The 27999-nt window shown below is 40.7% G+C and overlaps 2 protein-coding genes across 13 annotated transcripts in view; one reads left to right on the top strand and one right to left on the bottom strand.

The window, feature by feature from the left end:
* The first annotated feature begins 9528 nt into the window (after positions 1 to 9528).
* On the top strand, positions 9529 to 24602 carry lxn (latexin). 6 transcript variants are annotated; one of them, XM_028963045.1, is made up of 8 exons: positions 9529 to 9695; positions 11328 to 11555; positions 11643 to 11705; positions 12126 to 12303; positions 12410 to 12546; positions 12628 to 12690; positions 14092 to 14239; positions 24205 to 24602. In XM_028963045.1, the coding sequence occupies exons 1-8, from the start codon at positions 9567 to 9569 to the stop codon at positions 24225 to 24227; spliced, it is 969 nt and encodes a 322-aa protein (XP_028818878.1). In that variant the 5' UTR covers positions 9529 to 9566; the 3' UTR covers positions 24228 to 24602. The 6 variants fall into 6 exon arrangements, with proteins under 6 accessions (XP_028818878.1, XP_028818880.1, XP_028818883.1 ...); XM_028963047.1 differs by having other exon boundaries at positions 11331 to 11555; positions 24205 to 24599; XM_028963050.1 differs by lacking the exon at positions 24205 to 24602 and adding an exon at positions 13060 to 13156 and having other exon boundaries at positions 14092 to 14196.
* The window catches only part of dock10 (dedicator of cytokinesis 10), a 56485-nt gene continuing 43052 nt past the window's right edge, over positions 14567 to 27999 (bottom strand). Inside the window, exons 34-53 of one of the 7 annotated variants that reach the window (XM_028963039.1) lie at positions 27787 to 27888; positions 27122 to 27231; positions 26774 to 26889; positions 26102 to 26239; positions 25367 to 25549; positions 25166 to 25276; positions 24776 to 24991; positions 24246 to 24303; positions 23225 to 23323; positions 20980 to 21086; positions 20783 to 20905; positions 20581 to 20694; positions 18911 to 18916; positions 18188 to 18334; positions 17884 to 18094; positions 17365 to 17555; positions 17100 to 17200; positions 16737 to 16875; positions 16513 to 16576; positions 14567 to 15416 (exon numbers count right to left, since the gene is read on the bottom strand). In XM_028963039.1, coding sequence (XP_028818872.1) covers positions 15358 to 15416; positions 16513 to 16576; positions 16737 to 16875; positions 17100 to 17200; positions 17365 to 17555; positions 17884 to 18094; positions 18188 to 18334; positions 18911 to 18916; positions 20581 to 20694; positions 20783 to 20905; positions 20980 to 21086; positions 23225 to 23323; positions 24246 to 24303; positions 24776 to 24991; positions 25166 to 25276; positions 25367 to 25549; positions 26102 to 26239; positions 26774 to 26889; positions 27122 to 27231; positions 27787 to 27888 — 2395 coding nt within the window. In that variant the 3' untranslated portion in view covers positions 14567 to 15357. The remainder of the gene's footprint in view (positions 15417 to 16512; positions 16577 to 16736; positions 16876 to 17099; positions 17201 to 17364; positions 17556 to 17883; positions 18095 to 18187; positions 18335 to 18910; positions 18917 to 20580; positions 20695 to 20782; positions 20906 to 20979; positions 21087 to 23224; positions 23324 to 24245; positions 24304 to 24775; positions 24992 to 25165; positions 25277 to 25366; positions 25550 to 26101; positions 26240 to 26773; positions 26890 to 27121; positions 27232 to 27786; positions 27889 to 27999) is intronic. The other 6 variants (XM_028963040.1, XM_028963038.1, XM_028963041.1 and 3 more) reach the window with 6 other exon arrangements.

The following is a 27999-nucleotide window of genomic DNA, read 5'->3' as shown; positions in this document are numbered from 1 at the left end:
TTCATGTACTTTAAAGTAGCACGTGACATGAGTAACATTAATATTCTTCATAAATAGAGACCTGGCATGTAATCTCTGAAATTCAGTAATTTACAGTCTCTCAGACATGGATTCAGGTTTAAAATGACAGTTATCATTATAATGGAATTAAATGAAATATAATACTATTTGAGACTACTACTGAGACTACCAATACATTCACTTTTAAATGTATATGTTTTGATGATTTTAATATTATTTGTGAAAAAATAGTTTCTAACACTACAAAATTTACAGAAACCTTCAGAAATGTATGGTTTCATGTTTTTGGAAGCACAAAACAAACACTGGCAGGGGAAAACCCCGTACAGTAAATGTCCAGTACTGACAAGACACAGCCCTATACATTCACAGCATGTTCTCACCTCAAGAAAATATTTTTTGAAATATAATCACACATAATACTTTTTTGTCTAATATTGTCAGACTTGAATACATCATGGACCAAAAATGTTTTACATTGGATGAACATCCATGGAAATGTCTATTGTTTGACATATCTAGTATTTATTACAATTATGAATAGTATTTCAGTCAAGAAGTAATTTGTAATACTGTAATTGATTGTGTTTATAAAATTGTTAAATTGTGCACTGGGCATTTATGGTGTTTATCCTGTTCATTTTGCATGTGTGTGTGTGTGTGTGTGTGTGTGTGTGTGTGTGTACATCTTTTTCTCCTCCATTACCCCCAGTGTGATTTCTCCTTTTGTTCTAATGAGCTGTAAGTGGCCGATACTTTCTTCTGCAGGAAACTTGTGTCAAACTAATTAACTTTTAATGAGAGGAAAGTGGCTGATTAGAATGCTTTTCTTGGCACACGCTGGCCCTGAGTGGAGCAGAAAACTCGCTCGCACACCCACATGCACACTCGCACATAAACACATAGAGGACACGGGAGGGGACACAGGGCTGTTTAGGCAGCTGCTGACTGTCTGTCCTGGGTGGAAGTGATGGATGGGTGTGGACGTGAGTGGAAAGGCTGCATAAAAGCGAGCTGTTGAAGAGAGGAGGAGGAAGCACGGAGAGAGGCCAGGAAATGAGGAAATGAGACATAGTTACACAAGACATGAAAGGGAGAAGGAGTCTGAGTAACACAAGAAGCTCAGAAAGACAAGTGTTGGTGTGTGGGTGGCGGTGTGAGTGTGCAACAGAGAGAGAGGTAGAGACAGTTGCACTTTTGGACGGGAGAAAAAAATCCTGAAATGTTATGACTATGACGGATGTAAATGAAGTTGCTGGAAGAGAACCGAATTGCAACTGCATTATAACACTGATTATGCATCAGAATAACTTCATTGCTTTGACTAATTATATCGGATACACTCACAAATTTCAGTATTTACTGGTGTTTCCAAGTACACACTTATTTTCACCTCCATTGGGGCAAACAATTGCTCACCTCTAATTTCAGTGGAGTTCAGAACAGGATTGTTATAACACACATTTACATTTACGACATTTATCAGACACCCTTATCCAGAACGACTTACAATCAGTAGTTACAGGGACAGTCCCCCCCCTGGAGCAACTTAGGGTTAAGTGTCTTGCTCAGGGACACAATGGTAGTAAGTGGGGTTTGAACCTGGGTCTTCTGGTTAATAGGCGAGTGTTTTACCCACTAGGCTACTACCACCTATCAACACCTGAATGATGTGTTACCCACTAGGTGTGTTACCCACTAGGCTACTACGACACATATGTAGGAAAGGAAAGGCCAGCAAAATGGAAATGTTATCCAAGCGCAAATCAGATACAAAATGCAAAAAGCATTTGCTCTAGAAGTAACAAATTCAGAATTTCAACCCTTCATTTTTAGTTTTAATTAATGTACTGAAAAACATGAAAACTGCAAGGACCCTCCATGTTTCTCACGCAGGTTGCTGTTAATTACTTCTGTGTGTCACGACCGTCGTCTCGCCACCAGCACCCCAGGGGACGCGCAGACACCCAACGGGCCGGCCACCCAGAAGGAGATGGGGTCAAGTTCAAGGTCAGCGTCCCGTATACAATGCTTGTGGACATTTAGGACGTGGCCTGCTCCTCGTTGCTAGCTTTCCAAACTACTCCCTGGTAGACCTTGATTTACGACCGCCTGTACCTCGGCACCTCTTTCGGATTCTCCCTGCCTGATCTCTCACCCCGAATGTTGCCGACCCAGTACCCCGTCCCTGACTCTTCTAATGCCTCCACATCTGTGGACGTCCTGCGCTGCCCCGCTATTCTACAGCCTGCCATCGTCAGATACGACCACGCCATGCTAAACCAAGCCCCTCCCCTTCCACCGCGTGCTCGGCATCCCACCGAGGAGCCAAACTCTGCCCTGCCCCACACCCCCCGGCACGCTTCCTCTCACAGCCCCGCTCGCCCTCACCTGCTCTCTCGCCACTGCGATTCCGTGACCCTGTCTGAAAAATGTCGGTTTTAGTTCTGTTACTGTAAAGTGATGTCACGTGAATCTCCAGCCAATAAAGTGACATTTAAGGGCTGAAATTTCCGAGGCATCCTGTAAGACACTAGTTCACCAATCAGTATTCTTAAATGAATGCACTGATTAATAGAACTGCATGTCTAGTTTGGCAAAAGTGAAAGTGATTGTTTTTTTTTTTGTCATTGTGAAACACTGAAGCACAGCACACGGTGACACAAGGAAATGTGTCCTCTGTATTTAGAGGGCAGCCATATGTGGCGACAGTACCTTGATAAAGGGAACCTCAGGGGAGCCTTGGCAGTTTTGGACCTTTTGATTATGAGTCCACTTCCTTATCTGCTAGGCCACCACTGCCATGGGATCACACTGCTTAGCATGTGTGAGGTGTAGACAATTGTCAAGTATGGTGTATGACACCTGTCAATCACTTTCTATTTAAAATGTTGTCTTTTTAGTATTAGATAATTACGAAAACAAAATGGCAAGTGATTAGTTAGTTTCCTCTATCCCTTATTTATAAATAAACAACTAGTAAGAAGCCATTTTCTTGTTAGTATCTGCTTATTTCTGTACATTCTGAAGTCTTATTTCAAATACAAGTGAATATTCCAAATGAGTTACATCTGTTATAACAAAATAACCAGGCAAATGAAGGCTTTGTTGGGATTTTTTTGATTGTGGAGACTTTTGAAACAATTTCATGTATTTTCAGAGAACAGGGATTCATATAGATATTTCATACATATTCATACATATATATATATATATATATATAATGGCAAGCCAAACAGGAAATAAATAATATATATATTGACAGGGAACTGAATATATGGAATGAAAGTCTGAATATATGGAATGAAGTCTGAATATATGGAATGAAACCCGAATATATGGAATGAAAGTCTGAATATATGGAATGAAGTCTGAATATATGGAATGAAACCCGAATATATGGAATGAAGTCTGAATATATGGAATGAAACCCGAATATATGGAATGAAACTTGAATATATGGAATGAAGTCTGAATATATGGAATGAAACCCGAATATATGGAATGAAAGTCTGAATATATGGAATGAAGTCTGAATATATGGAATGAAACCCGAATATATGGAATGAAGTCTGAATATATGGAATGAAACCCAAATATATGGAATGAAACTTGAATATATGGAATGAAAGTCTGAATATATGGAAAGAACCCGAATATATGGAATGAAACTTGAATATATGGAATGAAAGTCTGAATATATGGAATGAAAGTCTGAATATATGGAATGGAATTCTGAATATATGGAATGAAAGTCTGAATATATGGAATGAAGTCTGAATATATGGAATGAAACCCGAATATATGGAATGAAATTCTGAATATATGGAATGAAAGTCTGAATATATGGAATGGAATTCTGAATATATGGAATGAAACTTGAATATATGGAATGAAAGTCTGAATATATGGAAAGAACCCGAATATATGGAATGAAACTTGAATATATGGAATGAAAGTCTGAATATATGGAATGAAAGTCTGAATATATGGAATGGAATTCTGAATATATGGAATGAAACCCGAATATATGGAATGAAAGTCTGAATATATGGAATGAAACCCGAATATATGGAATGAAATTCTGAATATATGGAATGAAAGTCTGAATATATGGAATGGAATTCTGAATATATGGAATGAAAGTCTGAATATATGGAATGAAGTCTGAATATATGGAATGAAGTCTGAATATATGGAATGAAAGTCTGAATACATGGAATGAAAGTCTGAATACATGGAATGAAAGTCTGAATATATGGAATGAAATCTGACGTCACCAAGCCGTTGGCGCCATTTTGAGAATGTTAGTTCGCTAAACAGGTGAATTGTTCCTCACCACGATTGATTCTGCACCAAACCCAGTCGCAGCAGATTTAAGCAGTGATGACATAATAAACGCTCTGGCTTATGCTTGTAGTAACACTTCTAACGATTCTACCAGCATAGAGATTTATTTTATGTGTGTGTGTGTGTGTGTGTGTGTATATATATATATATATATAAATTAAAATGTTTGTGTAAAAGAAAGATAGGACTGCTGTGACCTCTGTCATTGTTTTTTGGCTTTTTTTTTCATTTTTCAGAAAACTTTTAAATTGAATGTCAGGCTTCATGACCTCTGCAGCTACTTCTGTGAGGGTCACACTGTCCGATCGATTCAACGTACAGTGGATGCATGTCCCCTAAAACTGAGTCCACCCCTCAGGCGCATCATTTATTCCTTACTCCACATTCCAAGCACAAGAAAGCACCATCTTGAACACACTGCTAGCCACTCAGGCCGGTTTGATGTTCCTAACTCGAAAAAAAGCGCTTTTCAGAATCCTCAATATATGCCTGTTCATATCTCAGCAGCCAAATAAGTTGGGGCAGAGGTGGCCTAGTGGTTAAGGAAGTGGCCTCGTAAGGTTGCCGGTTCGATTCCTGAGCTGCCAAGTTGCCACTGAGCAAAGCACCGTCCCCACACACTGCTCCCCGGGCGCCTGGGGAGGGTGATGGTTAAAAGCAGAGGACACATTTTGTTGTGTCACCATGTGCTATGCTGCAGTGTTTCACAATCACTTCACTTTCTTTCAAGCTTCGAAGTGTTTATGTTCAGATGACAATATGTTATAAGTTTGTTAAAGTATTAAACATTGGTGGGGGAAAAATAAACCTTTAAAAGTTCTGATAAGAGGGAGTGATAGAAATCCTGCTGCTAGACTTTTAAAGATTCTCTTTCCTTTTTTTTTGGTTTAATGTCCCATAGAGCTGAATGGGTGAGCAGGCTGATGGGGCGAAGGGGAAAGAGAGAGAGACTGAAAAGTGCACAAAAGAAAATGTGTTTGAATTGTCAGTAGTTCTTTCAGTTTAATTTACAGCTGTCATGGGCTGGAGGACCCACACCTCTTCAGCGCCTTTCATCTGAGTGATAGCACCCCAGGCTTTAGACTCTGGGCACACACCGGCATACCGACACACACTCGCCCATGCGCACATTAATGCACTCACTCACGTACAAGCATTTCATGCACAGCGCATTCAGATCCACATCAAATCATTAGCCCGCAGCTACGCTATACTGTATCGGGACACGCCTCTTCATTTCAATGCTGGGGTTTCAACCAGACCCATTACAACAGATGCATAAAATCAAGCCAGATATGCTCCATTTACAAAAATCTCTGTAAAAACTCTGTGGAGCTCAAGGATTTCAAGCACAGTGCTGTTGTTCCATAGGACGCCACCTTTGAAATCAGATGATTTTATCCCTGCTGGACATTCCAGGGATATTACTTTCATTTTGTATAGCATTTTAGGAGCATCAGCCCCAGTTGATGCTCATTTGGCATGGGTGATTAGAACCCTTTATATGTTGCTTTTCTCCCTCCCTCTCGTGTCCTGCATTGTTCTGTTTAGTTGATGATATTCTGCTGCCTTTCTGTTTCTTGATTTTCGGCTCTGTGTGTTTTGGCCATTGCGCTGCTTTCTGTTCCTTTCACTAACTTCACATTCATTTTCATACGTCAAGCGTTTGCTCCTCCTTCACACCCGGTGAACCCCTTATAGCCAATAGCAGGTTTGATGGGTTTAATTACATTACGGCAATGCTAAAATACTAGGTGTGACAGATTAGTACATTTTAAAGCTTAACAAGTGTTTACGTTTTTCAGTGTACCACATTCCTCAATTCACAGAAAAATCCACTAAACCTTAGATCTTCGTAAGTTTCAGCTAATTAGAAAAAAATAATAAAAATGATTCAATTTCACCCATTCCTATATTTGTGAGGACATTCTAAACCTCCAGTGGCATAAAGCTTCATGGCCAAGTCTCAACATTTGGAGTGGGGTTCAACATTGCACCTCCAGACTGTAGAGCCCTGGAAACGCTTCTCTTGTGCCAACAGTGAAGTTTGTTCGAGGAGGGATAGTGGTGTGGGGCTGTTTTGGGGATTTGGGGCTTGGTCTCTAACCGCTATGAGCAGGACAAACTTAACGCTTCAGCAGAGAAAGACATTTTGGACACATCCGATGTTGTGGACAGTGTAGGTAAGGCCCCTTTCTGTTCCTGCATTACCTATAAAGACTTTGTTGGAGTTTGGTGTGGAAGAACTTGACGGACACATCAACCACACTGAACACCTTCGGGATGACCTGGAATGGAGATTGTGCAACAACGTTGTAAAGAGAAGTGGAAGCTGTTATAGCTGCTGAGGTGGGAACAGACTCCAGAGAAATAAGTGAAAGTGAAGTGATTGTCATTGTGAAACACTGCAGCACAGCACAAGGTGACACAACGAAATGTGTCCTCTGTATTTAACCATCACCCTTGGTGAGCAGTAGGCAGCCATGACGAGCACCCGGGGAGCAGTGTGTGGTACGGTACCTTCCGATTACGGGTCCATTTGCTGCCTATGTCTATGTAGTCTATGTATTTGAATGCTATGTCATTTACATTGTCTGTTGCTGTAATGGTCAGGCATCCACCTATTCTTGTCCATAGTGCTCACTTAACCAGTAGAGGATATTTCCTATTATAACATATTTCTGACAGTTAATAGAATGGCATTGGGAACATGGTAAGTAAATTCCCACAGTCCATTTGCAGCATGCATAAAGAACACAGCATCCATTGCTTCAATGTGGTGCGAAATTTCCGACAGCAGTGACGGTCAGTCATGTGCACGCCAGCAGAGGTGTGTGTTTGACTGCGTGACTGTGATTCTTTGTGGTCATCAGTGTTGTACTGCAGTGTGTGTTCTGTTCAAGACCCACATGTACTAACCTGTAATTTCAACCTCTTCGGATCGAACCAAAAAGTGGCGGCAGAGTAGTGAAGCCCATTTGATGTTTTTAGTAGTACTCAAAGACATCGTAAAACATTTCTTATTAACATATGTACAAAACCAAGAAAGAGCTGGAACATTTTCTACCAACGGCTAATGAGTGTGTGCACTGCATGGCGAAAAACAACTTTAAAATTTAAATATCAGTTCATTGGCAGAAATCTGACTTCTTATAAGTTATATCACATTTACATGCTTGTGGTTGTAAGGCTGTTTGAATTCACTGTTGATTCACCGATCCACTAACATTTTCTTTGTGCACGTCTGTAGTGTGTGAAGCTATGTGTCATGCTGATGAAGTGATGGTGATGGCACGTCCTGTTGTAATCGAAAGGGGGTGAAAAAGTAGTCGGCCGCTCTCCGGCTTGCCAAAAAAGCATGAGGTGCTGCAGAGGATCTACGAAATGAGTTTCAACAATACGGATGATCTTTTCATGTCCTGTGCTCTGTTGGCTTTAAAAAAAAAAAAACAAGAAAACATTTCCAAAGCAAATACATAAATTTTTTTACACCTACTTAATTTGACTAATAATTAATCATAAGATCTATACTATGATGTAACCATGAAATGATTAATGAAATTATTTTTATTAACTCTCACTGCAGGACTGGATGGCAGACGTCCAGCCAGGAAGAATCTAGCTGTGGGTATGAGTATGAAAATCAATCAAAGAACAATATCTGGAGTGTGTGTGTATGTGTGTGTGTAATAATGCAGTGTGTGTAGAGTTGTTTAAACTTCCTGACTTTAAGTAATACATTTTTCACACATATTGTCTACTTTGTCTCCATCTTCTGATTTTATAAGGTTACTACACTGGCAACACTGTTTCACCCTTTTATACGTTCCCATTGTTTCACGTTGTGAAAATCCAGTAAGTACATACGTTTTTAACGTTCTATATACTTGATATTGTAATGATGTATTATATTACTACCAACCTTGCCATTCCACCTATTGGACAAATCAGTACCAATTCTGCATCTATTGCATACTCACTCCTTCTCTCCGTCCGGAGGTTTCTCCCTTTTCTTTCTCCATGAGTTATTTTTTCCTTGTGTGCAGAAAGGGTCAAAGCGTGAGGGCTTTACCTTTTATTCTAATTTATTCTAATTGGTAATAATGAAACAGTACATAACTACAATATTTTCCCAAGGCAATAAGTGTAATCACTTTGCAGCAAAGTGAGAAAATGGTCCCTACAATACAGCAGCAATAAACTACCATTTTGTCCCTCTGGAGACACTCGCTTAAGCCTGAGTGTCTCCAAATTCAAATTTAAATTCAAATTCAAATTGTATTTGTCTCTACATGCTTGTGCGACTGCTGTTGACCTCAATATTACAAATATTGCAAATATTCAAGTATTACAAATATGCTGTAAATAGAAAAATGACTTATTGTAGAAAACACTGTCTGTATATATACTTATTTGCACAACCCCCCAGTTAAAAATCTCAGAAAACGGCGGGCGTGGCTCCCTCGTTGGCCGCCTAAATCCGTGGCGTGAGCCACGCACGTGCAGTTGTGCAGTGATAGAACGCTATGCCGGCGTTCATCCTTCCTGGAACCTTGCCTGCACAACACCTGTTGTATCATAAAAAGTGCGTATGTGACCTGTAAGTCTCCTTGACCTTTACGTGTTCCACTTTGACATCTCTGATGCTATCATGATGTGACACGCAAGCATGTAAACGCGTTTGCAAACGCTCACTTATTCCCTGATGCGACCCCCTCAACACGTGTGACCCTCAACACGTTCTCCAGTAAACCTTCATCGCCTGCAGTCTTGTCTGAGCCTCGTGTGTAACCACGCTCACCATTCCGTTCGCCCTCTGTGCTTTTCGGACCTGAACAACATTCCACTGGCACGATTATTTAGCTCCTACATGGTCCTCTGCTCTGCAATATTTTTACTACATGTTGAAGATTGATTCATTCTGTTTACTGGCTCTTTGTGTGTGATTTTCTGACAATCCTTTTAGCCGTATTAAAAACCGTTTTCAAGGACTAATGCCTGTTGGAGTTTTTGAAGACTGGAGAAGGACAGTTTGTGAAGGTTGAGACGAGCTCAGAAACAATTCGTAGCTCATCTGGAACACATCATCCTGGTTTTTATCTGTGACCTCCTGTTACGTAACCCAGCCTCGCTGCTTATAGCCCCATTCCTTCTCAGAATGCGCCACAGTCCTGCTCGTCTGCACTCCCTGGAATATGAATTTGTCCATTTTACCTCTCCTGGTTCTCCTGGCCCTGAGTCCAGCATGTCCTGCCTGTGCACGGGCACCACTGCACACAACAGCACCGCCCAGAAAAGGAATCCAGCCTAACGTGGCATCTGAGGTGAGTTACGTTCTGCATTTTTCATAGCAGTACTGTGAGAAATGACATCCCAGAAAGCAAACTCATAACAATGTTATTATTTGGCGCATCTGCAAAAAATGTTGAAGCAGTAATCCTACAGAGGTTTTTTTGTTTGCACAACTCTTGACATATGAATGCTATTTTTGTGTTATTGTCTGTACAGCCATACAGAGTAAGTATGCAGAAAGCACTGCACCATCCAGTAAATAATTAGGGTGCTAGTAGCCTAGCGGGTAACACACTCGCCTATGAACCAGAAGACCCGGGTTCAAACCCCACTTACTACCATTGTGTCCCTGAGCAAGACACTTAACCCTAAGTTGCTCCAGGGGGAGACTGTCCCTGTAACTACTGATTGTAAGTCGCTCTGGATAAGGGTGTCTGATAAATGCTGTAAATGTAAATCTCAGTGCATTGCTTTCACACTATATCAACCCTCACTCGTCTCCCATATTTTACCTGATCAGAAATCTGCTGGTGAGCATCAATCTCTTCTTCATACGGGACCAATATGAAGCATTTTTTCGCTTGCAGTTTCTTTTTTTCAAATCCTTCTGTTCATACAGGTGTCAGAAATTATTGTTCATTTTATAAACATTTTTATTGGCAAACTCAACAGAATTAGTTTTATTTAACGATGATTTCATATTATGTGATAAACATTTTTTTTATGTGGTTTTATAAATAATTCTATTACAGCTCACACAGTTCTTTACATCACTGGCCTTCAATTTGTCTTAAAGTTGAAATTATGAAAATGTCACTTTGTGAGATTATTTAACATTAGTTCCCCTTGCCTGTCTATGGTGCAGCAGTGGCTAGAAATGGCAATACGTATAAAGAGTGCTTGGGACATTCGGCTTCGCCGTTCAGAGAGTGGCAGCTCAGACCTGTTTGCTGTCCTGGGTTTGGAACACCCGGTCTAGCAAGACTTGTGAACTACAGGCGCAATACAGGTACTGCAGCCTGTTGAGCCTGTCTCCTTGGAAAGAGACTTCAGATACAGTATTAGGGGACCACTAAGATCATATAAAGTAAAAAGAAATAATGTAATTTCATAATAGCAGACCTTTCTTTAAGAAATGCTGATGCTTAGATTTAACACCATTTTCCCTGACTCACAATGTTAAAGTAAATAATCTATCTTTCTGTTTATTTCTTTATTATACATTTAGTTCCCACTGGGATTAGAGCATGAACAATAACAATATTCTCAAAAAGTAAAAAAAAAACAGCTCAAACAATCCCCCCATCTAGACCCCTCAAAGAGAAAACCAAACCAAACACAACAAATAAAAAGTAGATAAAGAAAAAAAAGAACATCTGTAGTCATACAGTGCATAAATATAACCAAGTACAAAAAAACACGTAATCTTTGTAATTAGAATGAGATATACATGCATTTACGTGAAAAGGTAATTGTTTTAGTGTTGTGCATTTGAAATGCTGGCTTGTCCCTTTAAGAGAGGGCTGGCCTTGTCACTGGGGGCCCGAAGAAGGAAGTTGAAGTGCATGTGCGAGTGGGAACCAGGAATTTCCACCCAATTCCCCTCCACTCCAGGCAATCAGACCGAAGCTGCTCCTTCTAATCTGGTTTTGTGTTTGCTCAAGCAGGGCCAAAGTCCCGTGGAACGCAGACTGACACCACACACTCCTGCTGCGTCTCCTTCCGTCCCTGGTCAGGAAGACATTCAGGCGGCCATGCCCGTAGAAGAGCTGGATCCATCACATTACCCAGCCACACGGGCCGCAAAAGTGGCCGAGCACTTCATCAACACCCGCTACGGCTCACCGTTTGCATGGTTTGGCAGCAGTGGTGTGAAGAAGGCTGGACTGGAGGTGAGAGCCAAACTCCACGTTACTGTTACTGACCTGATCTTTATTCTTTCATCATTCATTGTCAAATTGCCTTTTTTTTCCTTCAAGGACATGGGGGTGTTGGGAACGAAATATCATATTGAGTTCACGTTGAAAGAAATGACTAGAAATGTAAGTATTTCTATTCCTCTTTACAAAACAGTAGTAGTGTTATGTTGTGTTCTTCGTTCATGCGACAGACCTGTGTGTGTTATATGCCTCTCATTAAAACATTTTATTACAAGAAAACATTGGAAATATTACCGACCGGTTTGGAAGTATAGTTACAGCATACTTTGTAAGGGACATTTATTGAATATGAAAGATTTTCGGTTTCATTCCGTTATCACATCAGCACAGATTCAGTTTCTGGAGCCCAAACCCTCCCTGGATCTTATCAAGCATGTAAGGTCGTGTTTACTAAAGAATACCTAAAACCACCACTGGCAGCTAAAATATGTTTTCTTGTAGTAGAATTGTGAGAAAGCAGTGTAATATTATATGTAGTTCATGTGAATAAAGCCTCATCATTCGTCTCCTTCGATAATGCAGCAGGACATGGGGCTGTGCTCTGCCGAGGTGCTCTTCCACCGAGCCGACGAGCGGAAGCCTCCCCAGGTCCAGTGCACCTGCAGTGGGGCTTTCCAGGTCAACACCTCAGCTGAAGAGGAAGATTTGTACCAGAGGCTCAGAAACGCAACGAGTCTGCTGTCAGGGAGCGACATACCAAGTATGTATACCCCCCCCCCCCCCCCCCCCCCCCCCCCACACACACACACACACACACACACACACACACACACACACACACGTGTGTGTTTTTCTATGATTTGCAGACAGCGTTGGTCACATTGATCCGGAGATGGCTCCATTCTGGCATCTTGGGGGGGTTGCGTCCAGCTTCATAATGCTGAGAGAATCTAACGAGAGCACGTTGTTGAACATGGCCCACATAGACAACTTCACCCAGATGGCAAGTTTGTCTCAGTTTGGACAGAAAATAATTCCTAGAAGATCTTTTCTTTTGTGAGTCTTTGTCTACTGTGTTTTTCAGGAGACCAAGGATGCTCAACTCATGTTCCAGTATGATATCCTGCTTCATGACATGGTGTCCCAGGTAACTAATTCTGCTTCCAGGTTTTTCCTGGAGCCATCAAATGCACTTTTTGTACATACACCTTAAAGCCACATATGCTGTAGGTACAAAACAGTTCCCTTCAGGTGATTGTACCTCAAAAAGTACAGGGCAGGTCCTTTTTGATTCCATGTTGTACCTTTAAAGGTACATGATTTGAGAAAGTACATAGTTGTACCCATGGACCTGCACCACATGGAAATGATCCCAACTAACCCCAATGTACCAACAAAAATGCTTGTAAATTGCTAGATTTCAGCTGCTTAATAGTGATAGAATGGCTCATAAATTTGACCAATTTTTCCAAAAGTGGCTGATCATGTTTGTAAAAGTATTTTTTTCCCACAGCAGAATAACACAACAAAGGACAAAATGAATGTACATGAATGTACATCACAGACGGGCAGACATAGCAGTGTATAGCTCAGTGGACTAAGACTCTGTGCATGTGAGTTGAAGGTTGCCGGTTCGAGCCCAGTCTCCCCACGTCTGTGGCTCTTTAACCCCCTGGGCAACACAACCATTGTGCTGCCCTTTGCAGACCACTACATCATACATATATGTAAATATAATTTTAAATTCCAGCCATGACAGGTACACAATTGTGCCTTAAATGGTACAGATGACTAAGGTAAAAAAAAAAAAGTACCCGCGAGGACGACGACATTGTTCTTCAGAAGGGTTCTGCCCCAGCAACAAGCATCTGTACCCATATAGGTACACAGTGGTACTTCCATTTCTCTGTGTGCACATACCCTACATGCACATTCTGGATTTAAATTTGCCCCGGTCAATACGTCTCTGGGATTGTAGGCCAGTGGGTTTAGAATCCAGCTGCAGCAGATAAAGGGCTAGAAAATGGGGTTGCAGATCGATCACCATAACTGAACCCGCGAAACTGTGTCCACTGAACACCCATCTGTTTTCAGGATTCTTACACATTTTTACAAAAGAATTTTCATGGTTTTTCAAATTTTCATGACCAAATGTTCTCTGAGATTTCTGTGAAGTCATTTCTTCTGAAATGATTAACTTAATCGACAGTGTTTCTTCCTGAGTAAAATTTAACACAATCATGTTCGGGCGTAGAGCAGAGTTTTGGGCAGGAGCAACACACGCATCACCACGTTGCGTGGTTCACTATGTAAAGCCAGCAAAGCTACTATAGACCTGCTCTAGTTTTTAACGTAGAAAAATGTTTCTCGCACAGTCTTATGGGAACTATGTACTTCGTTATACATTCATGTGCCAATTAAATTTTATGACTTTTCCATGACTTAGTATATTCATTTCGTATTGCAAAACTTTTCAAGGCCTGGAAAATTCTCTTTTCAAAACCCATGACTTCTCAAGGTTTTTAGTAAGCGTGTTTTGCTTTGATAGGAAATTCTCAAGTGGAAGCTGTTGCTGTCATGGTCTCCAGATGGTGGCGTCAAGGTGCTGGAGGCTGAATGGGACCCCAAATGTCGCAGCTGTGAACGAGCACACCTCACAGTAACAACTGGAATAGCTGCAGAACAGGAAATGAAAGGTGACAATAACAATGTATAGGACTTTCTTTGTATGATACCATGGTCACAAAAATACAATTGAAAACAATTCATGCAATACCTGTACTTATGAGAACTACACAGAAAAATAAAAGTTTTACACCAAGGTTCCAGGATGGTTACTTGCAAACCACAAAAAATGTCACAACAGTTCACCTGGTTGTATCTGATGACAGTATGAAGGGCCAGAGGCTATCCCGACATCTTCCATACTATATTAATATAGGTAGGTTTAATAAGCACCTTTTTAGAAGCTTTTATAAAAAAGATGCCTCTAGATAAATTGATATCATGATAATGACCACGCGTGGGTATTAACAATTTATTTAGATGTTATAGATAAAATTTTGTTTCTTCATTTGTTTATTATCTTCTTAATTTATCCAAACAAAACCATATATTGATATATAAAAGACACATTTTAAATATTAATTATTCTTATTTACAATTCAACAGTACTTGAAACAATAAAAATAATAACATTAAAAATCATAGAAATGTTATAAAACAGTAACTTTTTGTTCAAAAAATGAAATCCAGAAGGTTAGGATAGGACATAGAAATGCACAATTTCTCTACATTCATACTGAGACTGGAGGTGTACTCAACAGGTCTGTACTGTAACGCGAGTGAAATTGTTGTAATAATGCCCGGATGCTTTCTGGAGTCTCAGCTGGAGGCTGCATTAGAATGGAAAAAAAGATGAAAACGAGGACGCTCCCAGTTGAACACACCTCTAGCTAAATAAGGTCACTGTTTTATTTGTCTAAGGATAGGGGTCTAGGAGAGAAGGCATACTGCATGTGAATTTGTGCTTCAGTGAGTGTGTGTAATGTATAAAGAATCATGGTGCAGATGGGGATGTTGCCTTCCAGATGCTTAAATTAGCTAAAAATGACAGCAGTCATCACAAAGCTGTGCGTTCATTTCACAATGGCTGTTCTTCACAGACGTCTTGATTCCATCCACTCACATCCCCTTTTCCAGTTCTCAGAAGACAGTAGTCCCCTCTTCTTTATGGTCATAATGAACTGAGCACCCGGCAACAGGATCCGTGGGACGAACCCTTCTGGTCCAAACTGTTCCCATTAGCTGAAGCCTATTGGCTGTTCAGAAGGCGCTGTGTCGCTCTGTTCCTGGCTGTCTTGTGTATGGTATCTGTGACAGAGAGGAAAGAAATTGTAGCTCATGTTATAAAAGATGGAAGTTCTCTTTGTTCTTTTTGACATGAGTGAGTAGGTGAGTAGGCTTCACACAGAAAACCCCTCCTCAAGCCTAACTGCTGAATACAGATCTAATAAGTAGTAGCCAGAGGGTAACACAGCCTCCTACGAACCAGAAGACCACAAAGTCACAGGTTTAAACCCTGCTTACTACCATTGTGTCCCTGAGCAAGCCCCTTAACTCTGAGTGTCTCCAAAGACTTAACAAAAAGTGGAGACCTGGCCTCCACAGTCACCGGACCTGAACCCAATCCAGATGTAAAAATATAAAACATGTTTTCAGTTATTTCACCTTTTTTGGTGCAGTAATTAACTCCACATGTGTTCATTCATAGTTTTGATGCCTTCAGTGAGAATCTACCAACGTAAATTGTCATGAAAATAAAGAAAACACATCGAATGAGAAGATGTGTCCAAACTTTTGGTCGGTACTGTATATAAGTTTTAAATTCACTGATTTATTGGTTTAAGAGATGTTAGTTTTATAGTTTAAACATAAAAATGCACTTAAACTAATGAGAATGTTAATAATGGGTTAGGGTTAAATAAATTCGATTATACAGTTCTAGCCAGTCAGGCTGCTTAAGGCTGCTTAAGAAACCACTGAATCAATTATTTTATATAACAAGATTTTATTGTCAAGAGTAAATATTAGTAATTAGTAATATTGTCAGGAGTAAATATTAAATGCTAAACTCGTGGTCATGAGCCCTGGTGTCATGATCTTCTGGCTTTTTGATTCATGCCTATAACACCAGTGCCAGTATCTCATGGTATGGCATCCTGTCTCATGTACTCTGAACCCCTTGGCACATTTTCATTATTCAGTAACTAAATTTTAATGGTTGCTGTTTGCAGTTTAACTTCATCCAACCACCATACATTATTTGGGCCATAAGCAGAACCTGAGTTTGGTTTAAGCAAAAACATTCTGGCAGGATGCAAATAAATGAATATCCTCAAATGGCCAGTAAGCGTTTATGAAGGACAGGAATAACAAATGTATCACGTGCAAGATGTTTTATCTTCACCTTTAGAGGAGGTGAGGATGGGAGTGTGAGAAGAGGAGGAGGAAGAGGGGAGAGCACCACAGAGCTGGGATCAGAAAGGAAAAACAGAATAGAAAAAAAAAAACAGAACATAAACAGGTATCCTTCTATACAGTCAATGCATGCAGGTCAAGAACAGTCTCTATGCACACAAGATGTTTATGATGTGTATGCGGGAAAACCAGGATGTTCAGGAGCATACAGACCTGTTCGTTCATGATGCTGGAGAGCTCAGCCACCATATTTTTATAGTGCGATCTCATCTCCACCTGATATTCCAGCTGGTCCTGCTTTATCAGCCTCTCGTTCACATCCAGGGCCTGCCCGCATGCTTCAGCAAATTGCCTGCGGAGTCAGGGCACGAAGATGATCCCAAAGTGCAAAAAAAAAAATGGAAGAATAATAATAAGAAGAATTTTAAACCTAGATTCATGCTAACAGTGACAACCAGCTGACCCTTCAAAGCCACATTCTGATACTGCCATTGTTTTCTCAATCAAAATGTATATGAATTAATTACATTTTAATATAGAAAAAAGCCCAAAAAAAGGCTTATTAGGATCGAGTACCTGAAAATTTCCTTCAGAAGCTTCACTTGGTTGTCTGGGTATTTCTTGGCATTTTTCTCCTCTATGAAGGCCCGGCCGTATGCCATGGGTCCAACATTCACCTGAGGCAGACAGACAGACGTTAGCCTTTCCCAGGCGCCAAGACACTACAGTTGTGCCTTGTGGCATATAAATAAATTCCAGGCATGTGTAGTCCCACACGTGAGGTTATAGTGTTTTAAGGAGTGGACCTGGTGGCCGTGCGTTTGAACGGGTGCGTGCTTGCCTGTGTGCTGACGCTGCCCTGCAGTTTGAGCTGGAGGCGGATCATGTCCACCTCGTCCACACTGCAGAGCTGCTTCAGTTCAGACACTTTACGGGACATCTCGTCTATGGCCACCTCAATGGGATTCATTTCCGTGCACTGATGCTCAACCACCTCAATGCGCTTCTTCAAGTAGGGAAATGTTGACATCGCTGTGGGATACGAAATAAACGGACAGAAGCAGAGAGAGATGCTGAGTTGAGCTGATATATTGTAGACTCCTTGTTGGTATTTCGTCAAATTGGTTCTCCAATTTGTGAAGTCTGCTGGAAAACTGAATGGAATTAATTCATATCCTTTTACTTTACCTATTGTTTCAGTAATTAGAGAATTTGTCAGTGGCCATTACCATTCTATGATTCTTGATTTAGTAATTCTACATCATTGTTTGGGAACCGTCCAGTCAGATTTAACTTGACAAATTTATGAAACAGTCTCACAATTTGTGAGACGTTTGAGTTGAGGGTTTTTGCGACTCACTGGTCACTATGGTTCTCCTCTTGCACTGTTCGGACACGTCGCCATGTTTTTTGCCGGACAGTGTAAATGGGGTCTCAAAAACAAAGCGGCTCATGTTGTGATTTCGCTCAAAATCAGTCTTCTTCTCCTGCTGCTCTTTCTCGTCAAAGTAGGGCAACACATATGTCACCTGGATGTAGGCGTACTTCGGGTCGAGGTCTTTAGGGTTCACCTGATATTAACAGGAAAAACATATTCAAACATGAAACATAGGTAGAGCAGATGAGATGAAATAAATGGGCAGGAGTGAGGAGCCTCTCTCTACCTTGTTGGAGTCCTGGATCATCTTGACATTGTCAGCTCCAAACTTGTCAGAGTAGAGCTTGAGGAGCCTCTGTGAGATCTCTGGCAGACTGGTCAGCTTGGGCTCCTTGTAGATAAACTCTTTGCTTTCTTCTTCCTCAAAGAAGCCCTGTAATGGATGACCATGAGCCAATTTAAACAGGGTTTTGGATGCAGTTCCCAACATCTTCATGCCATGTGACGTTTTACTGCATTGGGTTAGATAGTTTTTTATTTTTTTATTTAAAGCAATACAAATACAATGAAGTATTGAAGCCACAATATTAGTGTTTTTTTTAATGATAAAACTGAATATGGTTATTATGGCTATCATTCTCAAAACACCATGGACCAAAAAGCCAGAACACCGAGCAGGATGTCCAAGCCAATCCACAACTTTAGGATGTAGGTGTGCCAGGTAAATATTAATCATGCCTTTAAACACTGTATTAACTAGTCCTGCAATAAAGACAAGTTTTTATAGTCTATTAAAGCTATATGTCAATAAACGGTTCTATCTAACAGTGAATAAATTAACGAATTAAAACCCCCAGTGAATAGGTTTTAGGATCCTAAAGGGTAAATCAGGGCAAACGTACATATTAAACAATATGCACAGAGAAGGCGAGGAGAAAGCTTGTTAGTGCTGTGAAGGCACAGGCAAGGAAAGTGGAACCGGGAAACGAGAACAAAAAAATAAACTTACCGCAGCCTTGTCAGATAAAAAAAAAAAAAAAGCAGGCAGAGGAATAGAAGAAACTGAATTAAGCTGAGGTGAAAGTGCCAGTGAAAATCACTACACACTCTGTTGAATTTGAAACCAATCATGTTCAATGGAGTACAGGTTCCTCCACCAGAGGTTCGAGGCACAGGAATTTATGTCCCAGTTCTCAAACTTTTTAAGAAAAGAACACTACGATGCGCCATTTACACAACACACTAAACATATAGTGGCAAGCATGGCCATTAGGAAACACCACAAACTTTACTGTAAAAAAGAATGAATAGAAAAATGACATGCCTGACCTATCCAACTTCTGTGCAAGATATCGAAACAAAGTTGTTACAAATTAGCTTTACTGTGTAATATAATAATACATTTTTTTTGTTGAGGGTGAACATAATGTAGAGGGTAAGTCCCAGCTTCACACTTCAGGCTTAACTTCAAGAATGTCTCGTATGGCATTCACAAATTTCTGTTAATATCCCAATGGGTATCATGTCCTGGCGCCTATTGACCACTAGATGTAGCCAAATCATAGTCTGTCTCCCTGTCTCCTTCCTCATCTGTGTTGTCAATAAGGAGACATGCAGGTTAAGAACTACAAGTTGAGATTTGAAATGTGGCCCTTATGACCATTCATGTTTGCATTTATATTTATGTTTAATAAAGTTACAGTGCAGGACTGTCTCTGGGCTCAAATCTGCAGAATTGTTCTACAGAAAACCTTCTTCTCTTCCATGAAGGTCCCAATGAACACAATAGTCCCCATCATCCGTAAGCGGAAGAATTTCAAAACCATCAGGATTCTTCCTAGAGTCGGCCACCTAAACTGAGCGATCAGGGGATGAGGGCCTTAGTCAGGGAGGTGACCAAGAACCCAAGGCAAACGTTGAACGCTTTTGTGTGCATGCCAGCCATTACGTTTGAAGGAAACCAGGCCCCGCTCATCACCAGGCCAATACCATCTCTACAGTGAAGCATGGTGGTGGCAGCATCATGCTAAGGGGATGTTTTTCATGCGGGAATGACGACTGCAGCAAAATGTACAGAGGCATCCTGAATGAAAACCTGATCCAGAGCACTCAGCAGGACAACAACCCTAGCACACAGCCAACATATAAAAAGAGTGGCTTCAGGACAACTCTGTGAAAGTCCTTGAGTGGCCCAGCCCGAGCCCAGACTTGAATCTGATTGAACATCTCCGGAGAGATCTTAAAATGGCTGAGAACCGACGCTTCCCATCCAACCTGATGGAGCTTGAGAGGCGCTGCAAAGAGCTTGTAGCATCATATTAAAAAGACTTGAGGCTGTAATTGCTGCCAAAGGTGCATCAGCAAAGGCTGTGAAAACTAATGTTCATGTGATTTCTCAGTTTTCTCAAAACCTCAAGTAAACTTTTTGTCATGTTGTCATTGTGGGGTTCGATTTATTAACTATGTTTATTTATTTAAACGTTAAATTTATTTAAATGTTTACAAAATTTTCTTTCTACTCTTTCTGCACAGAGCCTGAAGAAATGAGTAATATTTTTCTATTTATGGTTAGTCAAAGTAATGCCTAGCACCCCTACATAAAGAAGAAGTATATGCTTTTGCACAACTGTGCAAGGCTGTGTGTGTTTGTTGGAGAGAGACCCGAATTGTGCTACTGACCTGTCCATAGAAAGCCACACGGTAGTATCGGCCGAACAAGCGCTTCTCAGAGTTCACCACCTCAGTCACTTTCAGGTAGGAGCGATGGATGTCATAGTATAACTCAGACAGGCGCTGCAGGACGCAAACGCACATGTGGCCGTGAAGAAAACTTTTTTTTTTTTTGTGCATTTTCGTTCAAAAGCAATAGCCTAAATCGCACCTTAAAATCTCTCCTCTTCTCGAACACAGCGATGACGGGCTTGTTGATGTCAGCGATGAGTTCATGCCTCTCAGATTTCCACAGGTAGTCCACACAGAGCTCCAACTGTTCCACCAGAGTGTCCTTCCCAAACAATCCAACATGTTCAGCGCTGTATCCATATAAAAATAAATGCATGCAATGGTTTGTTTCTGTACCTCTGTGTATGGTGTGTCCTGGGTGCCAGCGTCCTCCTTCATGGCTCCTTCCTCCTTCACATTGGGTGAGATGCACATGAATGCTGCCCAGCCCATTGAAAACGAGGCTATCGTTGTCAGAGTAAAACATCACTTTAGGATCACCACAAGTACAGAGGATATACAGTTTGTGCAACGTGTCACTTTTTTCCATTTACATACAGAACAATGCATATCCTGCACTGTGTCACCAAACATCACATTGTTACTGGCATGCAGTCATAAAGTTTGCTTTCAATGGACAAACATGACAGAATTTATAAGTTTAATGGCTGGAGGTATGTATAAAATCTAAATTTGCGGACATATTAAGAATAATCATTTTTTGATTATTTTGGTATGAATTTAACCATCAGAAACTAAAATAATTATTGGCCCATTAAAATCAAACCAAGTGCTGGTGATCTCAAAGGAACTGTACAATTGATACACTGCATGTTTGTGTTCCATGGATGCACTGTGTTCCACTTTGACATAAACTGTGTCCCAAAGTGACATAATAAAGTGAAAGTGGGGCAAGCATAAAAAATAATTTGTTTACAGTGAAAAAGTTAAAGCCACCTTACAAGGAATCCTTGCAAAAACCTAAATGTACAGTCTACAAATAAGATACAATAAAACACAACATTTAAAAGACACATTTGAATAATGAAAAGTCACAAAAATATTAGAGAGTCACAGCACTTATTAAAAAGGCATGTTATGTATTTTTTTTTTATTAGTTATAAGTTATCAGACCATTCCTGTCCCTTCATGTCCAAGGTATTACTTCTCTGATAATTTATCCGAAGAACATTGGTCTGTCATTTTGAACATGATTTGCCTTTTCTTTTACCCTTCGTCCCACCCAAGAACAGACTCATTGAAAAACTGGAAGGGATAAAAAAATTAATAAATAAAATTCACCCAGCAGTCAACTCACCATACCCACCCCTTGCGTATACTAGACTAATGTGCTAGTTGTTTTACCAAGCAAATATCGCACGCCCCATTGCCATTTTTTTTTTTACACAATTCGACTAACTATGAGTGAAATTCACTTGCATATAAGTGATTGATCTATGATGGCTTAACATTAGAATACAAGCTTTTTTACTTTTCATACAGTCGTGGCCAAAGGTTTTGAGAATGACACAAATACTGGCTTTCACAAAGTTTGCTGCTTCAGTTGTTTGTGTGGTTTATTGAAGTAAAACAAGCAATTTTAGACATTTCAAAGGCAATTTCAAAGACATTTCAAAGGCAAAGAGTCAATATTTGCAGTGTTGGCCATCATGCTGGAAAGGCCATTGTTCTTCACCAAACTTTTCTTGGATGGTTGGGAGAAGTTGCTGTTGGAGGATGTTTTGGTACCATTCTTTTTTCATGGCTGTGTTATTGTGAGTGAGCCCACTCCCTTGGATGAGAAGCAGCCCCACACATGAATGGTCTCAGGATGTTTTACTGTTGGCACAAGACAGGACTGATGGTGGCGCTCATTTTGCCCTCTCTGGACAATAATTTTTCCCCAATAATGCCCCAAACAATGATGTTACCCCAGTCCCCAGCAGTCCAATCCCTGTACTTTTAGCAGAACATCAGTCTGTCCGTCATGTTTTTCTTGGAGAGAAGTGGCTTCTTTGCTGCCCTTCTTGACACCAGGCCATCCTCCAAAAGTCTTCACCTCACTGTGGGTGCAGATGGACTCACACCTGCCTGCTGCCATTCCTGAGCAAGCTCTGCACTGGTGGCCCCCCGATCCTGCAGCTGAATCATCTTGCTGGACTTGCTGGACTTTCTTGGGGACTTCACAACACTTGAACTTCTCTCCTGGATGTTTTTGATGATCCAATAAATGGTTGATTTAGGTGCAATCTTAGTAGCAGCAATATCATCGCCTGTGAAGCTCTTTTTATGCAACGCAATGATGACTGCTCATGTGGAAATGGAAGCATCAAAACTTTGTGAAAACCAGTATTTGTAAAATTCTCAAAACTCAGTGGCCAAGTGTGCAATTTGAGACATACGTCAAGTGTCTGGTTCAATCTGAGCATTGTGCTGAGGTAACTTTGCAAACTTCTCTATAGTTTCAAAAAACATATTTGACATTTGACAGAAAAAGATCCTTATGTCCACATGAATGCAGCCTTATAATGCCAAGGATTCTAACATTCACCCAAACAGCCATTTTGAGGTGCATGGGTAGGGGAGGCAGGGGAACACTCACTTTCTCCATCTTGGGGGGTTAGTAAGGGGCTACAGTTAATTACATTGGCCTCCTCTGTAACCACACTTGACATCCTGGCCTTGTCAGGTTTCCAGTATCCTGCGTTGCAAAGGAGTTTTAACAGGTTTAACATCAGCATGTTTCGCCTGGAGGCTATTGGTCGACACATGCGCACATGCGCGGGCAGCACAAACACAAGGCTGAGCAGACCATGCTGGAGCAGGTATGTGCAGTGTTAGTATGTGCACGCAGCAAGCAGCAATACCTGGTAGTTTTATGACTAGTGGGTAACACACTCGCCTATGAACCAGAAGACCCACTTACTACTTGTCTGTTACTGATGAAATGTGATGAATAATCAAAACAAAGAAACAAAAAAATAACAAGGGTGTGCTGTGCAGTGCAGTGGCTTTAATATCATTAATAAGCCAGTAATAACAGGAAGCAGTAAGGGTCAGTAGTGTGAGATCACTTCATCTAAACGAACTATGGCACAGGGTTGGAAAAGAAAAAAATGTGTGTGTGTGTGTTAGGGTAAATGGTTAAAAGAGTTCATCTGTTTTAGACAGTTGGTTTCAGTAGTGCTTCCTACACAAAACAAACGTGGCTCTAAATAACTCTTCTCAATCACAGCATCCTGACACTGGAGCCACCCTGCAAGCCTACAGCTCCGAGCATGAAATGAGCATGAACGGCGCAAACACATACTGTACAGTGCATCACTATCCTTACTTCCATGTAGTTTGACCTTTACAGTAGTAACATATTTACATGGGGAGTGGGATACCATGATCGTGACAATGCTGTACTGATGTCTTGAGTTACAAGGTCACTGGTACCAATATCTATTGCGATTTTAATAAGGTGTAATGATATCTACATTATTGTGGCATGCCTCAAGGATAGTGATGCAAATGTATGTTCACACACACATACTCTCTCTCTCTCTCTCTCTCTCTCTTTCTCTCACACACACACAGCAAAAATAACAAATGCAGAATGAGAAAACCGGAGTGCTCACCTCTCCTCTTCAAAGACTCTGCAATCAGGGCGGAGATGTGGATGTAACACATGGCAGCCTGAGTGGAAAAGGATGCAGACACTGAAAAGGAGACGCCAGCCAGGACGGGATCTGCAGCTCACCATTTTACTTGAAAACAAACTATTCAGACTTTCAATTTAGGACTATAGGACTCGAACGATTCAGAAAAGTTAAAACCGTATGTTTAAGATCAAAGGGCACTAATGGACTAGAATAATATTCTGTCATAGGATGCAGACACCTGAAAGCTATATAACTATGCATTTGTGATGTTATATTTGAATTATTTTAATGTGCCTCTTTTCCACACCATTTGTATTTATGTGATAAAAATGCCTTCTGTAATGCACACTGTAACTTATGATGTTACACTGTAACTGTAATGTTATGAACATTAAAACACGTTTGCATTATGCTTCAAAACGGTTTCTGCACGCAGCAAAAGGGTTATAGATGACTTATTAGAGGAGTGGCAGCGAGAGCCGAGGCCCCGGGGTGGGCTGGTTTACCTCAGACAGGTCCCCATTGCGGACGTGGATTTTGGCCATGCTCTCCAGCCAGGTGCGGCGCAGTTCGGGAGTGCTGGCGTACGAGTTGGCCAGGCTGTACTGCAGGTCCACCAGCATCTCCGGGTCCTTTTCGTGCTCCTTCATCTGTGACGTGGCCATCAGAACTGTGCGAATCCGCTTGGTCAGGTCCTTCACCTCCGCAGGGAATGGTGTGTTCTTGGAAAATATTTGAATGCCTCATTCAGTTGTTTTCATGCATCATACAATCTCGAGGATTTCCTTACATTTGTATTGGGAGAAGATCCGATTAGCACATGCAGACTGATTTCTGATTGTATAAAATGTTTATACTGTGTACATATATATGAGAATTGAATGAAAGATGCTCACTCTGAGAGGCGCATCTCCATTGGCAAAGTTGTTGATGATGGCAAGAGACTGCTGGAAACGAGACCCTCCAATTCCTGCATCAGCGATCAGCTGACTCACTGCTTTAATGACCTGACAGACAGGACGAGACACAAGAGGCTTACTGCTGCCCTGCAGACACAAACTGGCTAAAACTCATGCCACACCCGCACATAGGCACACCTGTAGATGTGAGCGGACAATGGACTTGCCCTTGGTGAACTCAAAGTTCTTCCTCATGAAAAAGTAGAGCAGGGCAGATGCCTGATTCTGCGTGCAGCTGGAGCGATGGTTGCAGCATTTCAGAATTTCATGGCACAAGCTTCCACACATGTCTGCTTTTCCCTGGAAAAATGCAGAGGGGAACTGGGGAAAAGAAAAGAAAATAACTTAGATGAATAAATTAGATATATCGCATATTCGGGGTTCTCACACATTTTTACAAAAGAATTTCTGTGACTTTTTCATGACTTTTCAATTACTCTAAGACAAATTTTCATGACCATATGTTCTCTGAAATGTGAAAAAAAATTCACAAAAAGTCAAATTTACCAGAGAATTCATAAACTAAATTTATCTTGTGACAACCCTGAAAAGCGTAAATTAAATGACAGTGTTTCTCCCTCCAAGTTTGTGTAAGCCCTAGTAAAATGTGCTCTATCAGGGCGTAGATCATCAGCTGAAATTGACATGACTTTTAAAAGGAGACACACGACTGTGGAGGTGCTGGAATATGGAAGCAATGCACACAGCACGTGAGGTGGTTTACCATGTGACTTTTCCATAACTTTATATATTTATTTCCTATTCCAAAACTTTTCAAGACCTGAAAATTGATCTTTTCAAATCCCATAACTTTTCCAGGTTTTTCATCACTGTAAGAACACTGCAAATTGAATCAGTTTCAAGCACAATTACCTTCTGAATGAAGATCCGTAGGGCAGCAAACACATGCCTGAGAGTGGTGGTGGACTGGTTGACCTGGAAGAAGAGGAGGTAGGTGTCGAACACTTTCTTCATCAACAGGTTTTGTCCTTCATCCTGCTGCAGCTGTTTCTGTGGAGGGACACAGAAGTCACTTTCATGCAACAATTATCAATATACATGCATATATACATCCCAACACTTGTGTTGTGAAGTGCACTTCACTAGCAACAGGATTCAACAGCTATTATAGACAATAGCTCATTTGAAGTTTTCAATTAATAATAAACATGTTTATTTTTCTACTTCAGTTCTATTTGAAGTTATTTTCATTTGTTAATTTTATAATCACAAACCTGTTTAAATGTGAATATATGACATAATAATTGTCTAACTTATTTTCTAATGGAATGCTTCTTATCAGTAGCTATAGTAACGGTAATGTTAGGTTTTGTCGCCTGTAATTTCACAGGATTTCCACTAGAGGGAAACAGAACTCCATGTATCCTGCAACTGTGGTTAAAGCCAACAATGGCATGATCCTGCTGCATTCCCAACACTCATAGAGAATGTAACGGTAACATGTACTCAGATCAGGGGAAGGGCACAGACATTCAATGCACAATTAAACATTGTAAATTAAAGTAAATCTGTATGTGGGCTGACCTTGTGATGCTGGACAAACAGGCCTAAAACATCCAATACTGTCAGGCCGACTTCAGTGGACAGGTTGGCCTCAATGTCTGTAGGGCTCAGTGTGTCACCTTCAGGAATGGTGCCATCTGTCCATCAAAGACACATGCATATGAACATATACACACTTATACACACTTATACACACACACACAGCACAAAATCACATTGCATGATATTACACACTGAATTCTCAGCATATCGTTATCTAAACCAAAAATAGTGAATAGTTAAGAAACCATCTTCAAGAACTTTAAGAACTCTAATATAACCACAATCGTCTACCAACTGAGCCCTGGTCAGACCTGCAGAGGCCATTACCTGTCTCCATCATCTGTAGCAGTTTAGGATGCGTAAGTGCACTTTTGCCCCGGATGATGGGCATGGTCTGAGAGCGGGCATGCCTGTGCCCATCTTGACTTGATTGCATCCTGGGTAATTGGTAGAGAGTATTGATCACATTAAATGCTGACATTAGGTTATTCAATTCTGTTACTATTCTAAAACTTGTTTTTACAAGTGCATTATTTTCAGCTGTAAATAAAAAAATATATATATTATCTCAGTATGCATTGTAATTATCCCAAGTCAGCATTAAGGGAGGTGGTAGTTACACTTATTAGAGTAGGGTTTCATACACACAGGGACAAATTATGAACACATATGTGTATTCCAGGTAAGGATGAGGAACATGCTGGGACACAACATAGTCACCAAACAATTACACGATACAGTTTAAGACAAACTACGGACTATAAAACCTGACTACCATTTAAATGACTGATGACAGTGTGTCACAGAAAATTACTACAATACATAATGAGTGTTTGATTATTCAAATATTGTTCCACTGTAATTTCTGTAATATTTACACAATAACATCATGCTTACGTTCTTTAAAAAAGTGCATTCTTATCTATTGATCTCACAGAGATTTTGTATAATCCCTGTATGAGCCAATCTTGAGTTAGGGGTGGGGTCTTTACCATTGAGGGAGGAGCCCTGAGGACTGGTTGGAAGTGTTAGAGCCCTTCAGGGTCCCATTGCTCTGTGTGGCTTGGGCCAGTTTAACTGCAGCTGCTAGCTTCCTGTTCAATGAGCCAATGACAGCAGGCGTTACTGTTACTGTAAGGTGACCACTATTGCCATCATAACATTTTACAAGCACAAAAAGCTTCAGGGCATTAAGGAGTTAAGTC

This window comes from Denticeps clupeoides, chromosome 19 (assembly GCF_900700375.1).
Source record: "Denticeps clupeoides chromosome 19, fDenClu1.1, whole genome shotgun sequence".
Classification (NCBI taxonomy): Eukaryota; Metazoa; Chordata; class Actinopteri; order Clupeiformes; family Denticipitidae; genus Denticeps; species Denticeps clupeoides.
Note: the sequence above shows the minus strand (reverse complement) of the source record. Positions and strands in the feature narration are given on the sequence as shown.